Source organism: Colletotrichum scovillei (assembly GCF_011075155.1).
Source record: "Colletotrichum scovillei strain TJNH1 chromosome Unknown Contig00003, whole genome shotgun sequence".
Taxonomy (NCBI): domain Eukaryota; kingdom Fungi; phylum Ascomycota; class Sordariomycetes; order Glomerellales; family Glomerellaceae; genus Colletotrichum; species Colletotrichum scovillei.
In genome coordinates, this window is record NW_023336261.1 from 3077504 (window position 1) to 3096137 (window position 18634).

The 18634-nt window shown below is 54.8% G+C and overlaps 4 protein-coding genes across 4 annotated transcripts; 2 read left to right on the forward strand and 2 right to left on the reverse strand.

Moving 5' to 3' along the window:
* Window positions 1-17: 17 nt before the first annotated feature.
* Window positions 18-2515, reverse strand: HER10_EVM0010189 (FACT complex subunit pob-3). The gene is made up of 5 exons (XM_035479657.1): window positions 2238-2515; window positions 1854-2076; window positions 1280-1785; window positions 852-1223; window positions 18-801 (listed from the first exon to the last, which is right to left on the reverse strand). Exons 1-5 carry the CDS (start codon window positions 2246-2248, stop codon window positions 204-206), a joined length of 1710 nt encoding a protein of 569 aa, XP_035336457.1. The 5' UTR covers window positions 2249-2515; the 3' UTR covers window positions 18-203.
* A 593-nt stretch (window positions 2516-3108) lies between these two features.
* On the forward strand, window positions 3109-5257 carry HER10_EVM0010282 (AMP-binding enzyme; the record flags this gene model as incomplete). Its single annotated transcript, XM_035479747.1, has 7 exons — window positions 3109-3811; window positions 3883-3949; window positions 4158-4270; window positions 4333-4445; window positions 4503-4899; window positions 4953-5026; window positions 5057-5257. The coding sequence occupies 7 exons, from the start codon at window positions 3109-3111 to the stop codon at window positions 5255-5257; spliced, it is 1668 nt and encodes a 555-aa protein (XP_035336465.1).
* Window positions 5258-8750: 3493 nt separating this feature from the next.
* HER10_EVM0004764 (helix-loop-helix DNA-binding domain-containing protein) lies at window positions 8751-11134 on the forward strand (the record flags this gene model as incomplete). Its single annotated transcript, XM_035474397.1, has 2 exons — window positions 8751-8810; window positions 9425-11134. 2 exons carry the CDS (start codon window positions 8751-8753, stop codon window positions 11132-11134), a joined length of 1770 nt encoding a protein of 589 aa, XP_035335971.1.
* A 1225-nt stretch (window positions 11135-12359) lies between these two features.
* Window positions 12360-16676, reverse strand: HER10_EVM0001988 (uncharacterized protein). Its single transcript, XM_035471719.1, has 2 exons — window positions 15510-16676; window positions 12360-15410 (listed from the first exon to the last, which is right to left on the reverse strand). The coding sequence occupies exons 1-2, from the start codon at window positions 16024-16026 to the stop codon at window positions 13408-13410; spliced, it is 2520 nt and encodes an 839-aa protein (XP_035335702.1). The 5' UTR covers window positions 16027-16676; the 3' UTR covers window positions 12360-13407.
* Window positions 16677-18634: the final 1958 nt, after the last annotated feature.

Here is an 18634-nt window from a genome sequence, read left to right on the forward strand (position 1 = left end):
ACTCAGTGAATCCTCGTGTTGCAAAAGACTCGCAGGGTCTCTTCCAAGAAAAATATTAACCTCTTCTGCTTCGCCGCGACGCCCAGTCGGCCAGCGTCAAAGTAGATAATCATAGTGTTACATTTCATCCGACACCCAAATAAAAACGCCCAGCAGCCTCTCCACCCAGCCGATAAACACACCCAAAAGTCGAAAGGGCGCAATCAACCCGTCTTCTTCTTCTTCTTGGGCCTCTCCTCTTCCTCTTCTTCGTCATCCTCGCCATCGTCGCCGTCGTCATTATCCACGTCGCTCTCTTGGCTACCTGAGCCAGAGCTCTCATGGTCACTGTCAAACTCTTCGGCAACGTCACTCTCACTCTCGGCGTTAAAGTCCTCATCGACACTCTCTTCATCCTCGTCAGCTGAGCCACGGTCGGCCTTGGCGGCACCAACAACCTCCTCTTCCGAATCGTCCATGGCTTGGTCGCGCATGGCTGCGGCGATGAGGTTGGTCTCTTCATCGATTTCGTTCTTAACGCGCAATCCCTTGAGTCTGAAGAACTCCTCGAGCCCCTTGAGATCCTCGCGGTTGATGTTGCTGAACTGTGATGAGCCAGCGCCGTTCTTCATCTGCACGGTGATGTCAAAGGTTGACAGCGCAGAAACGGCACCTCCAACACGAGAGAATGTGATGGACGCTGTTTGCTCGTAGGCAATGTACGTCGCAGGTTTGGGCACAAACATGAACGCCTTCTCCAGGCAGTACAGGAAGCCTTCGCTGGCCTTGATCGAGCACTTGATACCGAACTGATTGCGGTGGCTGCATGGACGTTAGCACAGATTCTCTCGCACGGAAGGTGAGATACATACGTCTGGAAGTCCTTGGCAGGCGTTGTGATCTTCTTGTTGGCAAGTCCTCGGAAGATGTAGGTGATGACTTGGTGGAGAGGTTGCTCGTAGTGAGGCTGAAGTCTGTCCTTGTACCGCTCGTCTATTTGCTCCTCGGTGAGGTTAAGATCAATCGTCACCTCCTCGTCCTTCTTGAACTGCATGACGATGAACGGGTATCTTGTCTGACCCTGGCGCAGGGGCGGGTCCAGGCCAACGCAAAGAAGCACGTGGGTCTCGTCTGGCTTGGGAAGCACCATAAACTTCTTGATGGCGTCGTACTGGATCTTGTAGTCGTACGTCTTACCACGGAGACGGAAAGACGCATCGTACATGTCGATATCGAAACGACCTCTGTCGGGGTGTCAGGAACTGTTACGCCATAAACAGCTATAGCAATTTGCACATACCTGGGTGTGAGATGCAGAATGTCCAGGAACGTAGCGATAGTATCGCCTGCGGTCTCACCAATCTCGGCCTTCTCCATCAGGGTGTCGTAGAACAGGGTGACGGCGTTCTTTTCCTCTTCGCCGCCGGCGTCGCTACCAGCCTCGTCGCCTTCCACTTCCTTCTTGACAGTTCCGGGAATGTAAAACCGCATCTCAACGAGCTGATCCTTGCCGGCTCCCGCCTTCTTGCCCTTTCCGCGCGCACCGCCCAAGTGGCCATTAGTGCCAGTATCGTTCTTGTCCGTGGGAGCTGAGAATTCGACCGCGACCTCGTTACGACCCGCCAAGTTGGTGTTTGAGATTTCGGAGTAGGGGATTTCGAACGCAGGGCGGCTCTGGACGTTGAAAGACAGCTCGGCCTTTCCAAAGTCGGCCTTGCCCCAGTTCCATCCCCTCAGGGCGTGCTCCCTATTCTCGAGCGCGGTGCTGTACCAGTTCTTGAAGAGCTTGGCAAGACGCTCATAGTCCTTCACGCCAAATACCAAGTCAGCATTCCGTCCATACTGAGTCTAACGACTGATGCGCGCTTCTTTACCTCTTGTTGGAACCCATCGAGCTGGATGATGCGCGAGTCTCGGTTGAGGATCTTGATTTCGTAGCCCTTGGCAGCTCGGCTCCACTGCGCCGAGGCAATTGTGCTGTGGTCGAGAGTGAAGGTATCGCCGCCGCCGGAGGGCTTCCAACCGAGACCGCTCTCGGCGAATCTGCACTTGCCGCTCTCCTTGGAGAGGTCCAAGTAGATGCCGTCGAAGCTCTCTCTGGGAAGGGGCATCTCGTTAGCTATCGAACGATAGAAAAGTGGGAGAAGCACCAATTGCGCCTGATTGTAGAATAATGTATCGCACAAAACTCATGGTTTCTCGGCAATTCGAAGAGCATGGGATCTGTGCGAAAGAAGGAGCGGGTGATGGGCACTCACATAGCTGCCATGATTGCTGGCGAGAGGTCGGAAGGTCGAGAAAAGTATCGGCTGGTGTCGTTGTGATACCGTCGCAAAGAAAGCTCTGCTCGAGGCGGAATATGTGAGGAAGTGACGTATGACTCGAATCGCTGATGTTCGAGATGGATAGGTGGGAAGGATAGAGATGGCGGTGCTTCAAGGAGGTCCCGCTGATGTCGGTGATAAAATTTCGGGCGTTGGCACTTCGCGCTGCACTTTCCCTGGTCGCGCAAGGCTACAGCACGGTGGCACAGCGACGACGCGACTTTCATTAAGTGCAGTGGGCCCTTTCCTCGCTGCTGGCCGGACGTTCTTTCACACCCCTGGCGCGGGCTCATGCGCTTGTCTGTGAGTCCTGCTTACCTAATATCGAAGAGGTCCAATCTGGTCTAGCGCAATTACCCCGACTTGCCTGGGACGGGAGCTTGAACCTGGTGGGGAGCAGCCCTGGAAGCACACTTGCCAAGTGTGGGGTAATTTCCTACCGAGGACAGCCGCTTAAGCAGGAGCTGGGAGCTGGAGCTGTCGGGTTCGGTCCGTCAAAGTGTCTCAAAACAGCTGGACAATTGGGGTATGCCAGCAGGGACAGCTAGGCCTGGCTCGGGGATCGGGTAAGTGGAAGAGGGATTGTGGCTGGTAGTAAGAATGGCTGGCTTTCAATCGCTGCATACAAGTCCTTCCTCTCACTCACCACCATTTCTTCCACATTTGCCTTCATAGGTTTATAATCGCCAGCTTTCAAACGAACCCACGATTTCATATCCAGCACGCAGAGATTGACAATCTCATCTTCGTTCTTACGTCTCACCTCTCGGTTCTGTAGAAGAGGCTCTTCCAGTCAGCAGTAGCCATGTCTAGCCCTCCATCTCGTCTTAAGAACATCCTCGGACACCTCCTCTCATCCTCCACAGCCAAGGTCGACGAGCCCCGTCCGAACCACCACATACACCAGCTTTCGCCAACCTTCTTTCTGGAGCGTGCCGCCGCGATAGAGCCCGATGCAGAAGCCATCTTCCACGTGACAGCCAACGGCCGAACTCTGCGCCGGTCTTACATAGAGTTCGCAGACAGAGCGCGCGGCCTTGCTTATTACCTGAAGAAGCACGGCTTCAAGAGGGTCGGAATTCTTGCGCCCAATACACCCGCCTTTCTCGAGTCCATCTTTGGCATTGCCGCCGCTGGTGGGGTTAATGTGGGTGTCAACTACAGATTGAAGTCGGATGACATCACCTACATCTTCGACTTTGCCGAGGTCGATTCAATCATCGTCGACCAGGAGTTCGTCCACCTGCTTGACGAGTTCAAGGAGAAACACCCCAAGGTCCCCTTGATTATCGACACTGATACCGACTACACGGAGGGCGCCTTGAGTGGCCCCTTTGATGATGCCGTCTTGGAGGGCCTGCAGTATGACCAGCAACACGGCCAGGGTTGGGCCGGCCTTCACTCACAATGTGGTAATGAGGATGATATGCTTGCAATCCCATTCACTTCAGGAACCACGAGTCGGCCCAAGGGCGTAGTCTACACGCACCGCGGGGCCTATTTGGCTGGTAAGTGACGCATGAACCGGCCTGAGACTCTTGCCCAGGTATCAAGTGGTGCTGATTGTATTTACATGTAGCTGTTGGAAACGTCATCGAATCAGGACTGAACTATCACACTGGCCGTTGCAAATATGTAAGTCACGGGTAAGCCCAGCTCATGCTTGCTGCACCTAGCTGACCATGGATTTCTACCATCTAGCTATGGACTTTACCCATGTAAGTGCATCAGAATATATTGTCGACAGGCATTTGCTGACTATGTCTAGGTTCCACGCCGTTGGTTGGACGTAAGCAGCCCTACCCTCCAGTCCGGGGCCCTTGAGTCTTGTTTGAACCTACTGACATAGTACAGATTCCCTTGGGCGGTGACGGCTGTGCGTGGAACGCACGTGTGCTTGCGAAAGATTGACTACCCTCTCATCTGGAAGTTGCTTAAGGAAGAGGGCATCACACACTTCAACGCAAGTGATTCCTATCCACAGAGTGTGAAGAGCAGACAGCTGACACAGTAGTCCAATTGCAGGCAGCACCAACAGTCAACACCCTGTTATGTTCGGCGAATGAGGCCGAGAAGTTGCCCCAAGAAGTACGGGTGACTGTAGCTGCCAGTCCACCCAGTGCGCACTTGTTCGAGCAGATGGTATGTAACGCTTGATCCGGCTGCCGGGACTCGCAGAAATAGTGTTGACGTGGTTAGACGAACCTGAACCTCTTCCCCGTCCATGTCTATGGTATGACGGAGACCTATGGTCCCATCACCAAAGGATACCATATGCCATCATGGGAGACACTCCCAACAAATGAGAAATACGCCAAAATGGCTCGCCAGGGTCATGGCTTCTTGACCAGTCTTCCCATTCGAATCATTAAGACAGATCAGCCGGAGGGTGTTCTTATTGATGTCGCCAAGGACGGGAAAGAAATCGGCGAGATTGTTTTCTTCGGTAATATCTGCGCCAAGGAGTATTTCAAGGATGCCGAAGCCACCAAGAAGTTGTTCGACGGCGGCGCGCTGCACTCTGGGGATCTCGCAGTCTGGCATCCCGATGGATCGGCTCAGATTCTCGATAGAGCAAAGGATATTATCATTTCAGGTACGCGTCAACTTGTCGAGCTGTTACTTTTCATCGGACTAATGAGGGACTAGGTGGCGAGAACATCTCATCGGTGGCCCTTGAGGGCATGCTCGTACAACACCCCGATCTACTCGAAGCGGCCGTGGTTGCTGTGCCTGATTCACATTGGGGCGAGCGTCCTAAAGCCTACGTGACTGTCAAAGAAGGCAAGAGCTTGAAGGGGGAAGACCTAATTTCGTGGGCGAAGCACCAGAGCAACATTTCCAAGTTCATGGTGCCTCGGGAGGTTGAGGTTGTTGATGAACTGCCCAAGACTAGCACTGGCAAGTTGAAAAAGAATGTCTTGAGGGAATGGGCCAAGGGAAAGAGGGAGTAAGTAGACAAGACATAAGAGCTGGGTGCTGCTGTTGCATGATGGCCGCAACATAGAGAAGGTAGAAGGAGAGGAGACGGTAAGGAAGGATAAGGGGAATGTGAGCTCTTCCAAATCAGATAGAAGCAAGATCAAGTGCCACTCACCGTCTTACACGTGATTATGCCATGTGCCTTTGTCTGAGGTGGTTCGTCTGATGGAAGGTTACCTCAAGTTGAGACCTGTCCAAATGCTGATGGCAGCCCTGACGAGAAAAAACGCCACATGCAACGGTCAACGGTACTAACGGTCCCAACGGTCAAGGCACCTTCCCGCAGCCTCCGTTTCCAAACACTCAGTGGTAGTCTGTGATACTGTGATGAACATCTTGCATGGACACGGACAGACCTAAGGCAGGTGAATGTTCTTCTTTCTTATCCCTGAACCTTGTTTCCTGCGGGAATAGGCCAGTAATAGAGCAAGATGAAAGACACCGGATGGACAACTGCCTGAGGTAGGGAAGGGGAGACAGGGGTTACTGTTTTGACAGGACGGGGAAGGAGCGGAACGGAACCTTCAACACCATCGTACCTGACCGTAAGATGATGTGCCCATGTACCTTCAGGTAAGATACGGTAGGTACATGTTTCCTCATGGAAGGTCGCCTGTCTGACCTTGCTGCTGCCTACCTTGCGTTGTCTTAGGGCAAGGGGCAGCCCACAACGCCTTCCTCAGAAGACAACGTAAGACTGACTGAGATACACTCCGAACGGTGCAGAGTAAGGTACGTAAGGTAGGTACTCGAGAAGCAAGTCAAACCCTCGCTTAAGGTGGTCAAACTGTCACAAACCACGCACCATGTGTACCAAGATCAGGAGAACAGGTCACATGGCCTGCTCCCGCGCAGTGAAAGCAAACGTTGAAGCACCAGACAACAGTCGATTTCGCACTGCTCGAGAGTGAGAGTGACCAGTCATCTAGCCCCAAGACCAGAACACAAGAAGAACCGACACGATGCTTCTGTCGCCGTCGAGCAGAAGACATCCGAGGTTCCGTGAAGCGAGGCGGCGGGAATACACCACGAGGGTATCCCCTGATCAGCAAACGAAGAGCTCGATGGAGCCACTCGGCCAACTCGAGTTAACCAATACGGAGACCAGTCAGATTCTGACCGGTACGGACTACGAATCACATCAAAGCCCCTCATCGACCGTAGCGTAACGGCCTCAGCCCCGATGATTTCAGGTCCTGGAGCTGCAAGTAAGGCACTGGCCCCCAACCCTCCCAATTTGAGAGGGAGAATTAGCGGGACAATACCCGTAAACAGTAAAGAACATCCTAGGGTTCGCTGCGTCTGATACATCGAGTTTACTCCCAATGGTCATTACCTGATGACGCTGCGGCTGTTCACCCTGGAGGAAAGGCTTCTTTTCATCGGGACCCGAGATCATCAGGCTCTTGGCTGCATCCTCACCGACAGACGTAGATCAAGACCACTCCCCTTTATCCTCTAGCCTTCCCTTGGGGCTACGGAAGAAGGCGAGAAGTTGGCTGAGGAGCGGGCCCCCTCAGCTTCAAGATTGTTTCAACCAGCCACCTGAGCACCAATGTAGCTGGCTTTGAGGTCATCTCTTCCTCGAAAATGAACAAAGGCGTCATACAGCGGCTCAACCAACGAGGCAAGTGGAAAGAAGATTCTTCTTGACACTTGTCAGTCCACTCCCAACCTTGGCACGTGTTGCCAACCTAACCGCCCCTGATACGAGCATCCGAGATTCAGGACCACTTGAGTCAGACCTCCACTAGTTTCGTCAAGCAACGATCTTTTCCCACCACCAACAGAGAACCAACAGATCTCATCTCTGTCTTAGTCTCAATGTCTGTCAGTATGTTCCTCGAGAGAGGGGGACAGCAGCTTTCCGGGCATGGTGAAACCCAAGGCCAAGTCAAGCAGAATAACTTTCCCGGACGAGAATGCATAATACGCAGACACGACTTGAACAGCTGCATCATGCAGGCCACTGTGGGTATAGCTGCTTCTACGACCAAGGAAGATTGGGCGCGCGGGCAAGTCCCTGCTCAGGATTGGGTGACGGAATCCATGTAGGCGCTGCACACGCCTTTGGGGGCCTTCCGGGCGCCCCATGCCGTCCAGGTCGGCCAGCAATCGCGGATCCTTTCGAGCGGTCTGGGGACTGCGTTATCCGAAGCCGAGCTCACATGGAAATTGCCCTATCGAATATTAATCTGTCGCGTCGGGTCCTCATAAAGCCCACCTGAAACCCCTCCCCGAGAAAATCAAGTCTCAAAGGCACCATCCATTGGCAATGTCAGTGATGATACTGCGAATGTGATAGCTGACAGAGCTTTGAGGACGCGGAAAGGCCCATTCAGGCAGTGAGTTACTAGACTTGCTCCAGCCGGTAAGTCGAGTCGCATAAGCAGCCGACTATGAGATGAGACAAGGAAAGGAGAGAGAGTAAAGGAGAAGAACAGAAAGGGAGATGAGAGAGGGCTTACGACTTGACTCGACTGAAGATGGGTATGGGCTCGGTACGAAGAGTGGCCCGATAGGAAAAGAAGATGGGGGATGAGAGAGGATACTCAGCACCCCGGACAAGCCACGGCTAGCTTGCCGTACAAATAAGAAGATGAGAAGAGACTGACTGCCCTGTCCAGATAGATAGATCGAGATCTCAAGAGGAACAACAAACGACATCGACGACAGGTCATTTATAAATTGGACTGCCACCAACACGACTAGGCGAAGCAGAGCAAAGAGGAAACGTCGTCCGGAACTCGTTCGGTGTGTCCTGCATACCCTGCGCCGCAGCAGCAAAGATTTTTTGGCGACAGCCCTGGAGTGGAGTGACTCTGGCATAAATCCAGGCCACCCCGATCCCCCCGATTACCGGCGTCTTGGGCGCCGGCCGCATTGCAACGCGCTCCCCGCCGCCGTACGTACGACACCCGAGTCTAACTTTGAACACTACGACAGAGTCGATTCACTTGAGCAGCTGTCGTGGTCGGCTGACTCTATCGGAACCCTAGTCCTGGGGAGGTGTGGTCCGCCTAGAGACCAAAGTCACTCCACGGGGACGGTATACGGGAGAATCCCGCGCCACAAGTTGTCTCCCGATTGCCCACTGTTCTTGGGCAATCCCTGAGAAGGCCGTGGCGTCCGCTCCGGAACTACTGGCCAGACGCTCGTCTGGTTCTTTCTAACGGCAGCCTGCGTCCACTGGGATTGTCTGGCCGCACGCTTAGTCCGGAGCCTCCCAATCGTGGCTGGTTTGCTCTTGCTCGCCCGATCTTGGCCATTCGCGGATAGGAGGCCTTTCCTCGGTCCCGGGATTGGAAAGCAGATACGGGAACAAGGTCGAAGATTCGAAAAAGCAAACAAAACCTGTATAAATCACCAACGGCTTTGCGTTGCTTTGGGGCCGGACGGTGGGATTCAGAAAGGGGTTCTCCAATCGAACCAAGACCCCTCGCCACCCCCCGGCAAGACGATACGATGGCGCACACGCCAAACGACAACACTCCCTTCTACGAGTATCTCGTGGATGACCCGGAAGTAAGTATCTCACCCGGCGTTGCATTCCACTTTTCTCCGTTCGGTGCCTTCCTCCCCGGAGCGCGGCCTTCAGGGGCTCCCATTTCTTGCGGTCAGGCCTTGAATAAAACGACCGACTCATTCCGCGTCATGCCTCGTTGCTCCCTTCTTCATCTGCCGACCTGAGCGGCATACGAATGTGACAAGACAAGCGCTAGACCAAGCGATCAAAGGCGCGAGTGAGTACATGATGCCACGCGGGTAGCACCGAGCTGGGCCAGATCCCTCCCCTCCCCCATGGGCCTCCGCAATGAGAAGTCGAGCCACGATGCAAGGACCATGCAAGACTCTCTACATTATTTTGTCTGTCGGTGGTCGCCTCCGGTGCTTGGTAGGGGATATGGGCGGGAGGCGGCGGAGTATCAAGGAGCTGAAAGTCTGTGTGCCACCCCGGGATGGGGCGATGGCAAGGTGATGTTCTCTGAACAAGCGTTCGGCAAACTGATGAGACAGACGGCGATGAGGCGCACAAGAGTAGAGCAGGCCGTGTCCTCGAAAATCACAAGTCCTTCCGCCAAAGGAAAAAAAGAGTTGAAGACAGAAGAAAAAAGTCTGACGATTATTTCTATCAGCAGATGATAGCTTCGACGCCGTTGTCCCCGCACTTCTCTCCCGAAGTTTTCGGAGGGGCTTTCGACGTCGGCGACCGCCAACACCACGCCACTCGGCCCGGTAATCAGACCACTCAGCTGAGTCCAGGCCACAATCGGCCCAACGCCATCAATGAATCGACCACAGCGACACCACTTAATCAGGTCCAGGCCATTGCAGGTATTCCTGGATTACCCATACCCGTATCCGTATCGACGGCACAATTCCCGCAAATTCACAATCTCGGAGGACTCCAGCACCTGAATCAGCAGCACCAGCAAAACCACCCTCAGCTCCATCCTTCAGCCCTGGGCCTGGGTCTCGAGTTGGGTACTCTGGGGTTGACACATGCAGAGGGCAACCAGGGTCTTCAGCACCGATTCGGTCCAGCGGCAGCGCCTGCGCCTAATATTGCTGCTGATCAACCGGGGACGTCGTTGCATCTCCATTTGCAGGGCCATCAACGAGCACCCGCCCACGCCGCCGCATGGCTTCCGCCCGGATATGGAGTCCCGGTGTACCACGACAACCCGCAACAGCATGTCGATGCAACGTCCTCCTCCACAACAGCAGCAGGTGTCAACCCACCTGTCACTCTCTCTGCAGCGGCCGGCCTGAGTACTGATGGCAGAAACCAGAATGTTGGTGTTGGCGGTGGTCACTTATTCGATTTCGGATTCGCAGCACCACCACTACCGCCAACGAGTGAGCAGTCGTTCCTGGGCGGCGGAGTCTATGCCGACATCACGCCACTTTCCACCACGGTAGCTGTAACAGCTCACCCGCAACCACCCACGACCACTTTTGATTTCCATGCTTCGCCATGGCGGCCTCGGCTTCAAGACAGCAGCTCCGTCACACTGACACCAAACATTGCAGCCGTCGCTGCGGCCGAATTGAACCACGACGTCCGCAAGCACAGCAAAAGCAGTATGGAGACCGATAGCGACGTCAAAGACCCTTCGTGGGATGACGATGATAACGAGCCTCAAGATAGAAGGGGCGAAGCTGGAGCAATGAAGACGTCGTCGTCGTCATCGCCCGGGACCCGGAAGCCGCAGCGAAAGGGCAAGCGCCGTGCCGTAGCCGATCCCGGAGCCGGTGGCAACGACGACAATGACGAACCCACCAGCCCCGCGGGCCGAACCAGCGTCAGCGGTCGGTCGGTTAAGTCGGTATCGGTCGCCTCATCCGCCGGATCGAGCACCAAGACGGCACCGGCACCCCGACTGCGCAGTGCCTCCCGCACATCCAAAAACGCACTGCAAAAGCCGGCCGAGTCCCTCGAAGAACGACGAACACGCGCATCTCACAATCTGGTCGAAAAGCAGTATCGTAATCGGCTCAATGCTCAATTCGAGGGTCTCCTCAATGCCCTACCGGAGCAGGTCCGCGGCCCGGCCGGCGCCGGAGACGGCGACGAATCGGACCCGCAGGCGGCGGCGGCAGCGAATGAGGAAAGGCGGGTCAGCAAGGCCGAGGTGCTGGACATGGCCCGCCGCCACATCCAGAATCTGGAGCGGGAGCGGGAGACGCTCCACCGCGAAAGGGGGGAACTGCTGCGCAATCTCGAGACGCTCGAGCGGGAGGCGGCCGTGAATGGCGGCGGCGGCGGCCGCTTGGACGAGTTCCTCGACGTCGAAGGGGTTCCGGACGAGAGAGGCGAGGCGTCTTCGTCGTGGAGGAATGCTTGAAGCGGGTTGTCGTTGACAGCTGTTCGAACCCCCCTGCCTACTTGCCTGCCTGCCGTGAGCCTATTCTATGATGGTGGTGGTAGTCGTGGTGGTAGTCGTGGTGGGTGTCAAGCCAATGCAGTGCACTTCTGGAAAGGGGGGAGCGCGTGAGCTCAAAATCTCGGAGGCAAGGGTGCCGGGGGTGGTGGGGGGGAAAGGTTTCTTTCGGAGTGTCGCCGACCGTCCGAGAACATGCCGCGCGCGCGGAGGGGAAACGTCAAACAATCCATTGGCCGCGGCGGTGTTGTTGCCCCCGTCTCAGATATCGACGCCGGTCCGCAGAAGGGTGTCATCCCGCTCCAAGGGCTCAGGGTCTTTTCTTTTCTTCGGCCAAGTACAGGCGGGACACGGGAGAATATCGCGAGGGAGAGGGGTTACAGAGATGGGTGGGAGGGAAGAGAGGGAGGTGGTGTGCATGTCTGTATGCGTGTACATGTGCGATGGGCAGAGGGATGAACAAGGTGCCTCGGGAGGATGGAGGAGGAGGAATCAGGGTGTGGTGTGTAGGGTGAGGATATGTTTTCCGTCAGGATGAGGGTTGGACGGAGCTTGTAATTGACGGTGATGCTGGTTTTAGGGCCATTGTCCCAACTACCAAAAAATCTTGGAGGATTGTCAAATAGGGCAAGGTTAACTTCATTTGGGCAGACGAAAGTACATAGAAAGAGAAGTATCATGGCTTTGCTGTTGCCTCTACGTCTGACTGGGAAACACTCAACACAGCATTCTCTCTTCATAAACTTCTTTCGCGTAGTTGAGGGTTGGGATACATCAGTTTGGTCAGCCCAGCCATCCGAAGTTTTGACATGTCGACGTGTTCGTCATGCAGAGTACACAATGCGGGACACGAGTCTAGACCAACCTAGCCCCGGCTCTCTCTCTCACTCCTCCGCATCGAAGCTACTAAGGTAAGGTGTGCGTATGTGTGTGTCTACTACCGAATGCATAATGCACATCACCAAACTGCGCAGCACGCCAACCACGCCAACCAACAGCTCTGCCGTACCCAGCCAGAACCTGATGGTGTGCAAGGGAGCGCATGCATCTCCCCAGAAATTGCCAACTTTTCATGCGATGCGTCACGAGGGTTTCGTTGCGTCGCTCTGCCCTTACTGTGTGTAAGTAAGGCAACAAAACCTCGGCATGTTTTGATCGCGTGAACTGGTTTGTGGGTGTGTTGCTGCTACTTTCTCAACCCCGCCTTTTCGCCAAGTTCATGCCTCTTCACAACGTAAGTTTGATCATAGGGCGAAAATCTTCACAGCAAGTCATTGGGGAGGACAGAGATCAATAGTAGGAGGAAATGGGACAGGTAACAGGAGTCTCTTTTTTTGGGTTGAAATTTCTTGTTCGGAGCGATCCACGGCTTGCATCCGAACCGCGATGAAATAAGGTAAACCTCCTTTTTTAAAACCCAAAACTTCCGAAGCTGGGAAACATCATCTCTCTGTCCCCCTCACTGCGTACCCCTCCAGGGGCGCAGGTGGTCCTTCTCGTGATCGCACAGATGCATAACACCATCCCTCCATTGGGTTGCTCTCTTCCGCGGGCCCTCTCCTCCCAAACTTTTTTTACAAGTGTTTTTTGCTTTTCTGTTCCCCCTTTCACCCTTTTTCTCCGTGCTGGAAAAACAAGGGGTTTGTCATAATCCATCAAATCATAACCCCGGCGGAGGTTTAAAATCCCTTCCGGTGGGCTTTTGTGCTCGCGCCCTTCTTTTTTTTTTTGTACAACAAAATAACAGTATCAGTAGTAGCGGTATTGCTGGTGGTGGTAGTATAGTAAGAGTGAGTCCTTCGGATCGGACTGTAGACAAATGTAAGGAAACTGTAGGTCGTTGTGCGCGTTGCGCTGATGGGCGTCTTGTGAGTGAGTGAGAGTGTGTGTAGCGAGTGATGGTTGGTGGTCGGAGTCGAAGAATGACCAAACCGGATTTTTGGTCTATGGTGTGAACGAAATGATGAGAGCCCAGGTGATAACTCCTCCGAGATATGCCAAGAAAGTCTATACGAATCACGACTGTCTTGAAACGCCGTGATATGTCGAGAAACAAACAATAAGGTGTAGAAGGTTTGATAGTGTGGTGCGCCGCTCCGCCGTTGCGGAAGAGGAAACGCGCGGGGGCGCGCGTCCAGGTGTGTGTGTGTGTCTATGGAACAAGATATATGAGATGTGTTGTGAGGTCGTAGTGTGGTGTCATGGGTCGGGAGGTGTACTCAGTGGCGAGCAGGCGTTCAAATGCGGCTGCCGGCGTAGAGAGGCGGAAAAAGGGCGTACTGCCCAGGCGGGGGCGGGGCGCTCAGTGTCTGCGCACGTTGGCGTCGGTGCTGCTTCACCGGCTCCTTCATCTTGGCAAGCGGGAGAGAGTCCTGGGACAAGCTGGCGTCGATGCATCCGGAAGCGGCGCGGATGTCACCCGTGGAACGCGACATGGTCAGAACCTCCTCGGATTCGGGCAACGGAGTCATGGTAGACTTTCGTCCTCTGGGCGACCCGAGGTCCGCAAAGTCATCAGCACTGAAGGAACGCGAATGGTCACTACCCTCAAACTTTGGGTTCCATCCCTCAAAGGTCGTGCTTCCCGTGTACCTGGTGAGCGCCGTCCATGTCGAGTTGGTCGACGTATGGCGAGCCTCGGTCAGGCTGGTTTGGCTGGAAGAGTTGCTGCCGGTTGTTGAAGTGCTGGCACGGTCTCTGGCGAACAGTCCAGGCGTTTCAATCGTCAGGACGGGCTCCTCGTCAAAGGCGAAGTGGCTGGTGTCGTGTCTCCCCACATCCGTGGGATACGCGTCAGTGTCCGAGTCTGCCAACATTTGCTGGCGGAAATCCGTTGGAATGAGAAGAGATGGCGAGAGGTTGAAGCCGTGAGACTCCTTGAAACTCGATGCTCGCGATGCTGTCCTCACGTGGAGATGGGAGGTGCCCCGGTAGTTCGTCTCCTTTCTGGGATGAGAGAAGTTTGACCTAACAGGCAGCGCGGTAATGGTAGGAGTGATTGCTTCGTGTCCGTTGACGGAAGTCTGACTGGCGGGGCTGAGGGCTGGCATGTCAGAGTGTCCCAACGTCGATGCCGGCTTCAGACCAGCCGAGAGAGGTGCGACGAAGATGCCATCGTTGTCAAAGGAAGTCTCTATAGAGCCCTCCCTCACGATATCCAACGACGGCCGGTCCCACGCGTAGTCGCAATCAGCCTCAGCTTCGTGCTCGTAGCAGTAGTCAATATCATCCTCCCAGCTGGCTCGGTGAGAAATTGCAGCCGGTCCATCAACTTCCAAAGCTTCCTTCAGAGCATTCTGCGCCGCAAGCATGTCGAAGCTGCCAAGCGTGTCCGATGCGCCGCTCGATGGCCGCCTGAACTCGTCCTCCGGCGTCTGAGGCACGCTCTGGCGCAGAGCAGGCACAGACTGGCTTCCTCGAAGCGATGAACGAGTGCTGGTCAAGCTCGGGCCAGACTGCCGGGACAAAACGAACTGCTCCTCCTCTTCAGGCACATCAGGCAATGCCATCTCATAAGAGACAGTGGAGCTTGCTGTGAGTGGCCACGCAGCGTCGTCGGGAGTGGTGATTGCATGAGAGAATCTCGGGTCTGCGAAAGGCTCTGCTTCTTCGGAAATTGTAGGTTCAGTGAACTCGATCGGCACATCGAGAGTGCCTGGCAGGTGAAAGCCGCTGCTGGTCTGAGGGCGTTCTGGGAACATATCAATGGTGGCGAGCGAGTCTTCTGAAACGGTGTAGTGCTTCGTGATGCGGCTTGACGATCTGGGGGGAGGGACAGGTACAGGCGAGCCTGGTAGAGTTGGCGAGACAATTTCCTCGTTGATGGGTGACCGGGGTGGACGCGGAGGTGCTGGGCGCGGCGGGCTCGACCGAAGTTGTTCCTGGGATCGTGTGTGCTTGACCAACCGTCGAGGTGCAGAGGTCGGGCCTGTATGCCGGGCAATGGCAGGTGGGCGATTTGCAAATATCTCTGGCTGAGTTTCGGACGTCCACGCGTTATCCTGCTGCGTGTGCAAGGCTTCGGATGAAAAGTTGGAAAAGTGCAAATCTTCAACGTCAATTCCCTTGAGTTGGCCGGTGGTCGGCCGTTGGCCAGCGCGGATGGCTGAGAATTCGGAGACCAGTTCGGCGCGGCTGCCCCGCTGAAGGTCCGGTAAGTGATCCCGCTTGGTGTGGGTGACATGTTGAAAGTTGTAAGGGCCTGATATTTGCAACTTGCGTCCCGAAACTGGGTCTTCACCTAAGTCATCCTGTCTTAGAGTTCTGCGACGGCCAAAAATTGATGGGATGAAGTGGTCCTTGTTTGTTGTCGAGGCCGGGCCATCCAGGGCAAGCTCACCAGAGTATAAGGAACTTCCAGAGGAACTGTGGTTACCACTGCTTTCCCGCTTCATCTTGGCCCTGCGGTTGAAGATGGTTTTGCCAAAGAGCTGTACGCTCTCGGGGCGGTCTCGGGAAGGCATGCTGCTCGAAGTCGACCGGCCAGAAGAACGTCTTGATAGAGTAATGGTTTCCAGGGTGTGTTCCCACGACCGGTCCGAGTTCAGTGAGCGCAGCGAGGACGTCGAGCCAGAGGAGGTGGTTGTATGGCTCTTGTGTTTGTCCACGGCCGAGGCCCTCTGCATCTGCTTGCTCAAGGCACGGATCCTTTCCGGCGACGGCGGTCCATCAAGAGCAGGCTCGAACAAATCTGCGATGTTGTCGGGATGGTCTTGGGTTGAGAGAGGAGGAAGGGGAGGTTGTGAGTTGATGGCAACGGACGGCGATGAGCCACCTTTGTTACTGATGCTTGCCCTCTCTTTCCTCCGGGTTGGCTTGTAGGCCGAGTAGTACGGCAGTGGAGCGGTAGCCCACATCTTGTTTTCGACTTAATGCAGAGGGCGACGTCAAGCCAGGCGTGCCCCCTCTCAAGGGATCCCCTTCTTCTCCAGCGTGCTGTGAACAGGGTTGAGCAAGTCGAGGCCTTTTTCGTTGCTGGTGTTCCTGTTTACTTTTTAAAACTGGGCCGCTCTGGATCTTTGTCTGGTCGGGATCGGGGATGTTATGAGAGAATGCGAGTTGCTTGAATGTGTGTGTGAGTGTGGTCTGTGTAAGACTAATAAGAGGTTGGGTTGTGGTGTGTAGGCGTTGCGTTACGTTGCGCCGAGTAGGAAAAGTTTGAATGATAGACAGAGTGAGCAGAGCCGAGAAGGAGGGAAGAGCGCGCGCAACCAGAAAACAGCAACCAGCATCAACCGCCCAGCGCCCTTTTGTTCGTCCTAAGAGAGCAACAGGTGACAAGAGATCAGCTAGACTGTGGGGGAAGCGCTTGGGACTGTAATATATTTAAGATGGTGCTGTTTTCAATGCGTTGTGAGCCGGGGGTCGGGATCCGAACCTTGGGATCCGTCGAGCCTGTGAGTTTTCTGAGCGCTCAACGCAGATGGACGGACTGTGGACATGGACCAGACCAAAGGAGAGGGACCAGTCTCCAAAGCCAGAGACCGGGGGAGGGATGTCAGCGCCGCCCCGTCACAACCTTGCCCTGTGCAATGCTCACAGTCTCTTGCAGAGCCTAGTCCCAGAATGCAACGCCGCAGCAGCTCTTCCCCCTCCCCCCCGTATGTCCCCTCTTCCAGGATGCCGACAAGGGGTCAGGGGGGATGGAGGGATCTGGCTCTGGAGGTGCTGCCGGGGGTGTGGTGTAGTCGCCCAGGATGCCTTGCTGTAAGGATTGAGGGGGGGCTGTCGGCCGATGTGGGTGGGTGGATGTAAGGCAGGGTACAAACGAACTCTCTCACGCACCCATGAAGCGAGCTGCATCGTTGGTGGTCCGAAAAGACCAGAGAGAAGAGACGTATAGACAGCAGCAGCAAGCAAAGAAGCAAGCAGCAACGCAGTGTTAACAGTAGCAGCAGCATTAGTACCACGTAATACTACTGCCACTACCACTGCCAACGACAACGATAACGACAGCAGCAGCAGCAACCTGGGCCGTGTGAGTTTGAAGACGGCATGCAGGATGCGGCGGTCCTGAGTGGATGGGCCATAGACGGCCCGGGAGATGCTGGCCGGGGAAGAATGGTCTTGATTATCCCCCCCTCTCAAGGCTTGAGACTTTGCCTGCAACCTGCAGACAGACCGATGCACTGCATACTAGCAGCCGTCTGCGTCGCTTCCCAGTCGCGTGCCTAAATCCATTGGGTGAAAGGCAAAGCGTATATGCAGATATGCAACGATAGTAGCAGCAATTATCGCGACCAGCTGGCTGAAGTCGTGCATATGCTGAAGGGAGCGTTTGGAGAGTTGAAGACCCAAGCAGGCCGGCAGACGCTTGGAGAAATATTTGGCCAGTCAGTCGGGATTGGGACGGTAGATGTGACATCCGTATCCATGCCTTATTCGGTCATAGCTGTACGAAGTACTCAGGCCGCCATACTGTAGACTTTGATGCACTGAACAAATTCTTGAACGGCGGAATTCCGGCAAAGCGAATAGGTAATGTCTTCGTAGCCCCAGGACTGCCTGACTTCCTGCAACAGGTGGAGATGCAGGGACATGAAAGAAGACATATTAGCAAAAGACGAATAATGAGCAAGTGGGTAGTGGGTGAAATTATTCCTACAAAAGGAAAAAGGCGGCCTAAATTCAGCCGGAACGCCAAATGACGGAGGGAAATGAGTGTTTGATGCATCCGAACATTGTATACGCCAAGTATAGATTGAAAAACAGTTGCAAGTCGAGCGCGTCGAGATGCTAGCTCAGGGCTTTCATGCACTGTGTGTCGCGTGTGTATGCCGTGCCGTGTATACTCCTGTACATGGCATCGGTTCGCCGTGTCGTCGATTCTCGCCGCTAATGTCGCGCGCCTCGATATATCCATACATTAACGTTGGAGCATGGCGTTCCGATACGAAGATTCGTTAGGCGCGCCTTCATCAAAGGCTCTCACGGTGACAGAGGGAACAGATGCGTAGCCAGTCACTAGTGCGGTGTATGGACCGTGGACCGGCCACTGACCAGAGTTTCTATTTGCAGTTTGCCATGATGCTTGCTTCGCCTTCGAGGTCCACCGCGCGGAAGTCTGGAAGACTTCCATAGTTTTCAGTGGGCTGTTCGAATTGTCACTCTTTTTGTCGTTTTCAGCGTGACGCGTTTCTGCATACACTTGCTTCTTCTTTTCCCTATCATCTCCTTTTCTGAGGCCTGGTTTTCTTCAGGACCGATCTTGGACCTGTGCGTTGGGCGCGAAGCTGAAAGGATTGCCCCTGAAGCTAGCGGTCGATGGCAGACGGTCTTGGAACCGATCTTGCCCCCAAGTTGACGCCGTCGCCACGACAAGACTCGGAAGCTACGATGTGCCGACGATGGCGGTACGCTCAATGGCCGAGAGGGATTCAATACCTTACACATCTTGTGTAGTGTCTGTTCGGTATGTTGTGGTACCAACTCCTATGCACTATTCGAATCAGCCACAAGAACCTT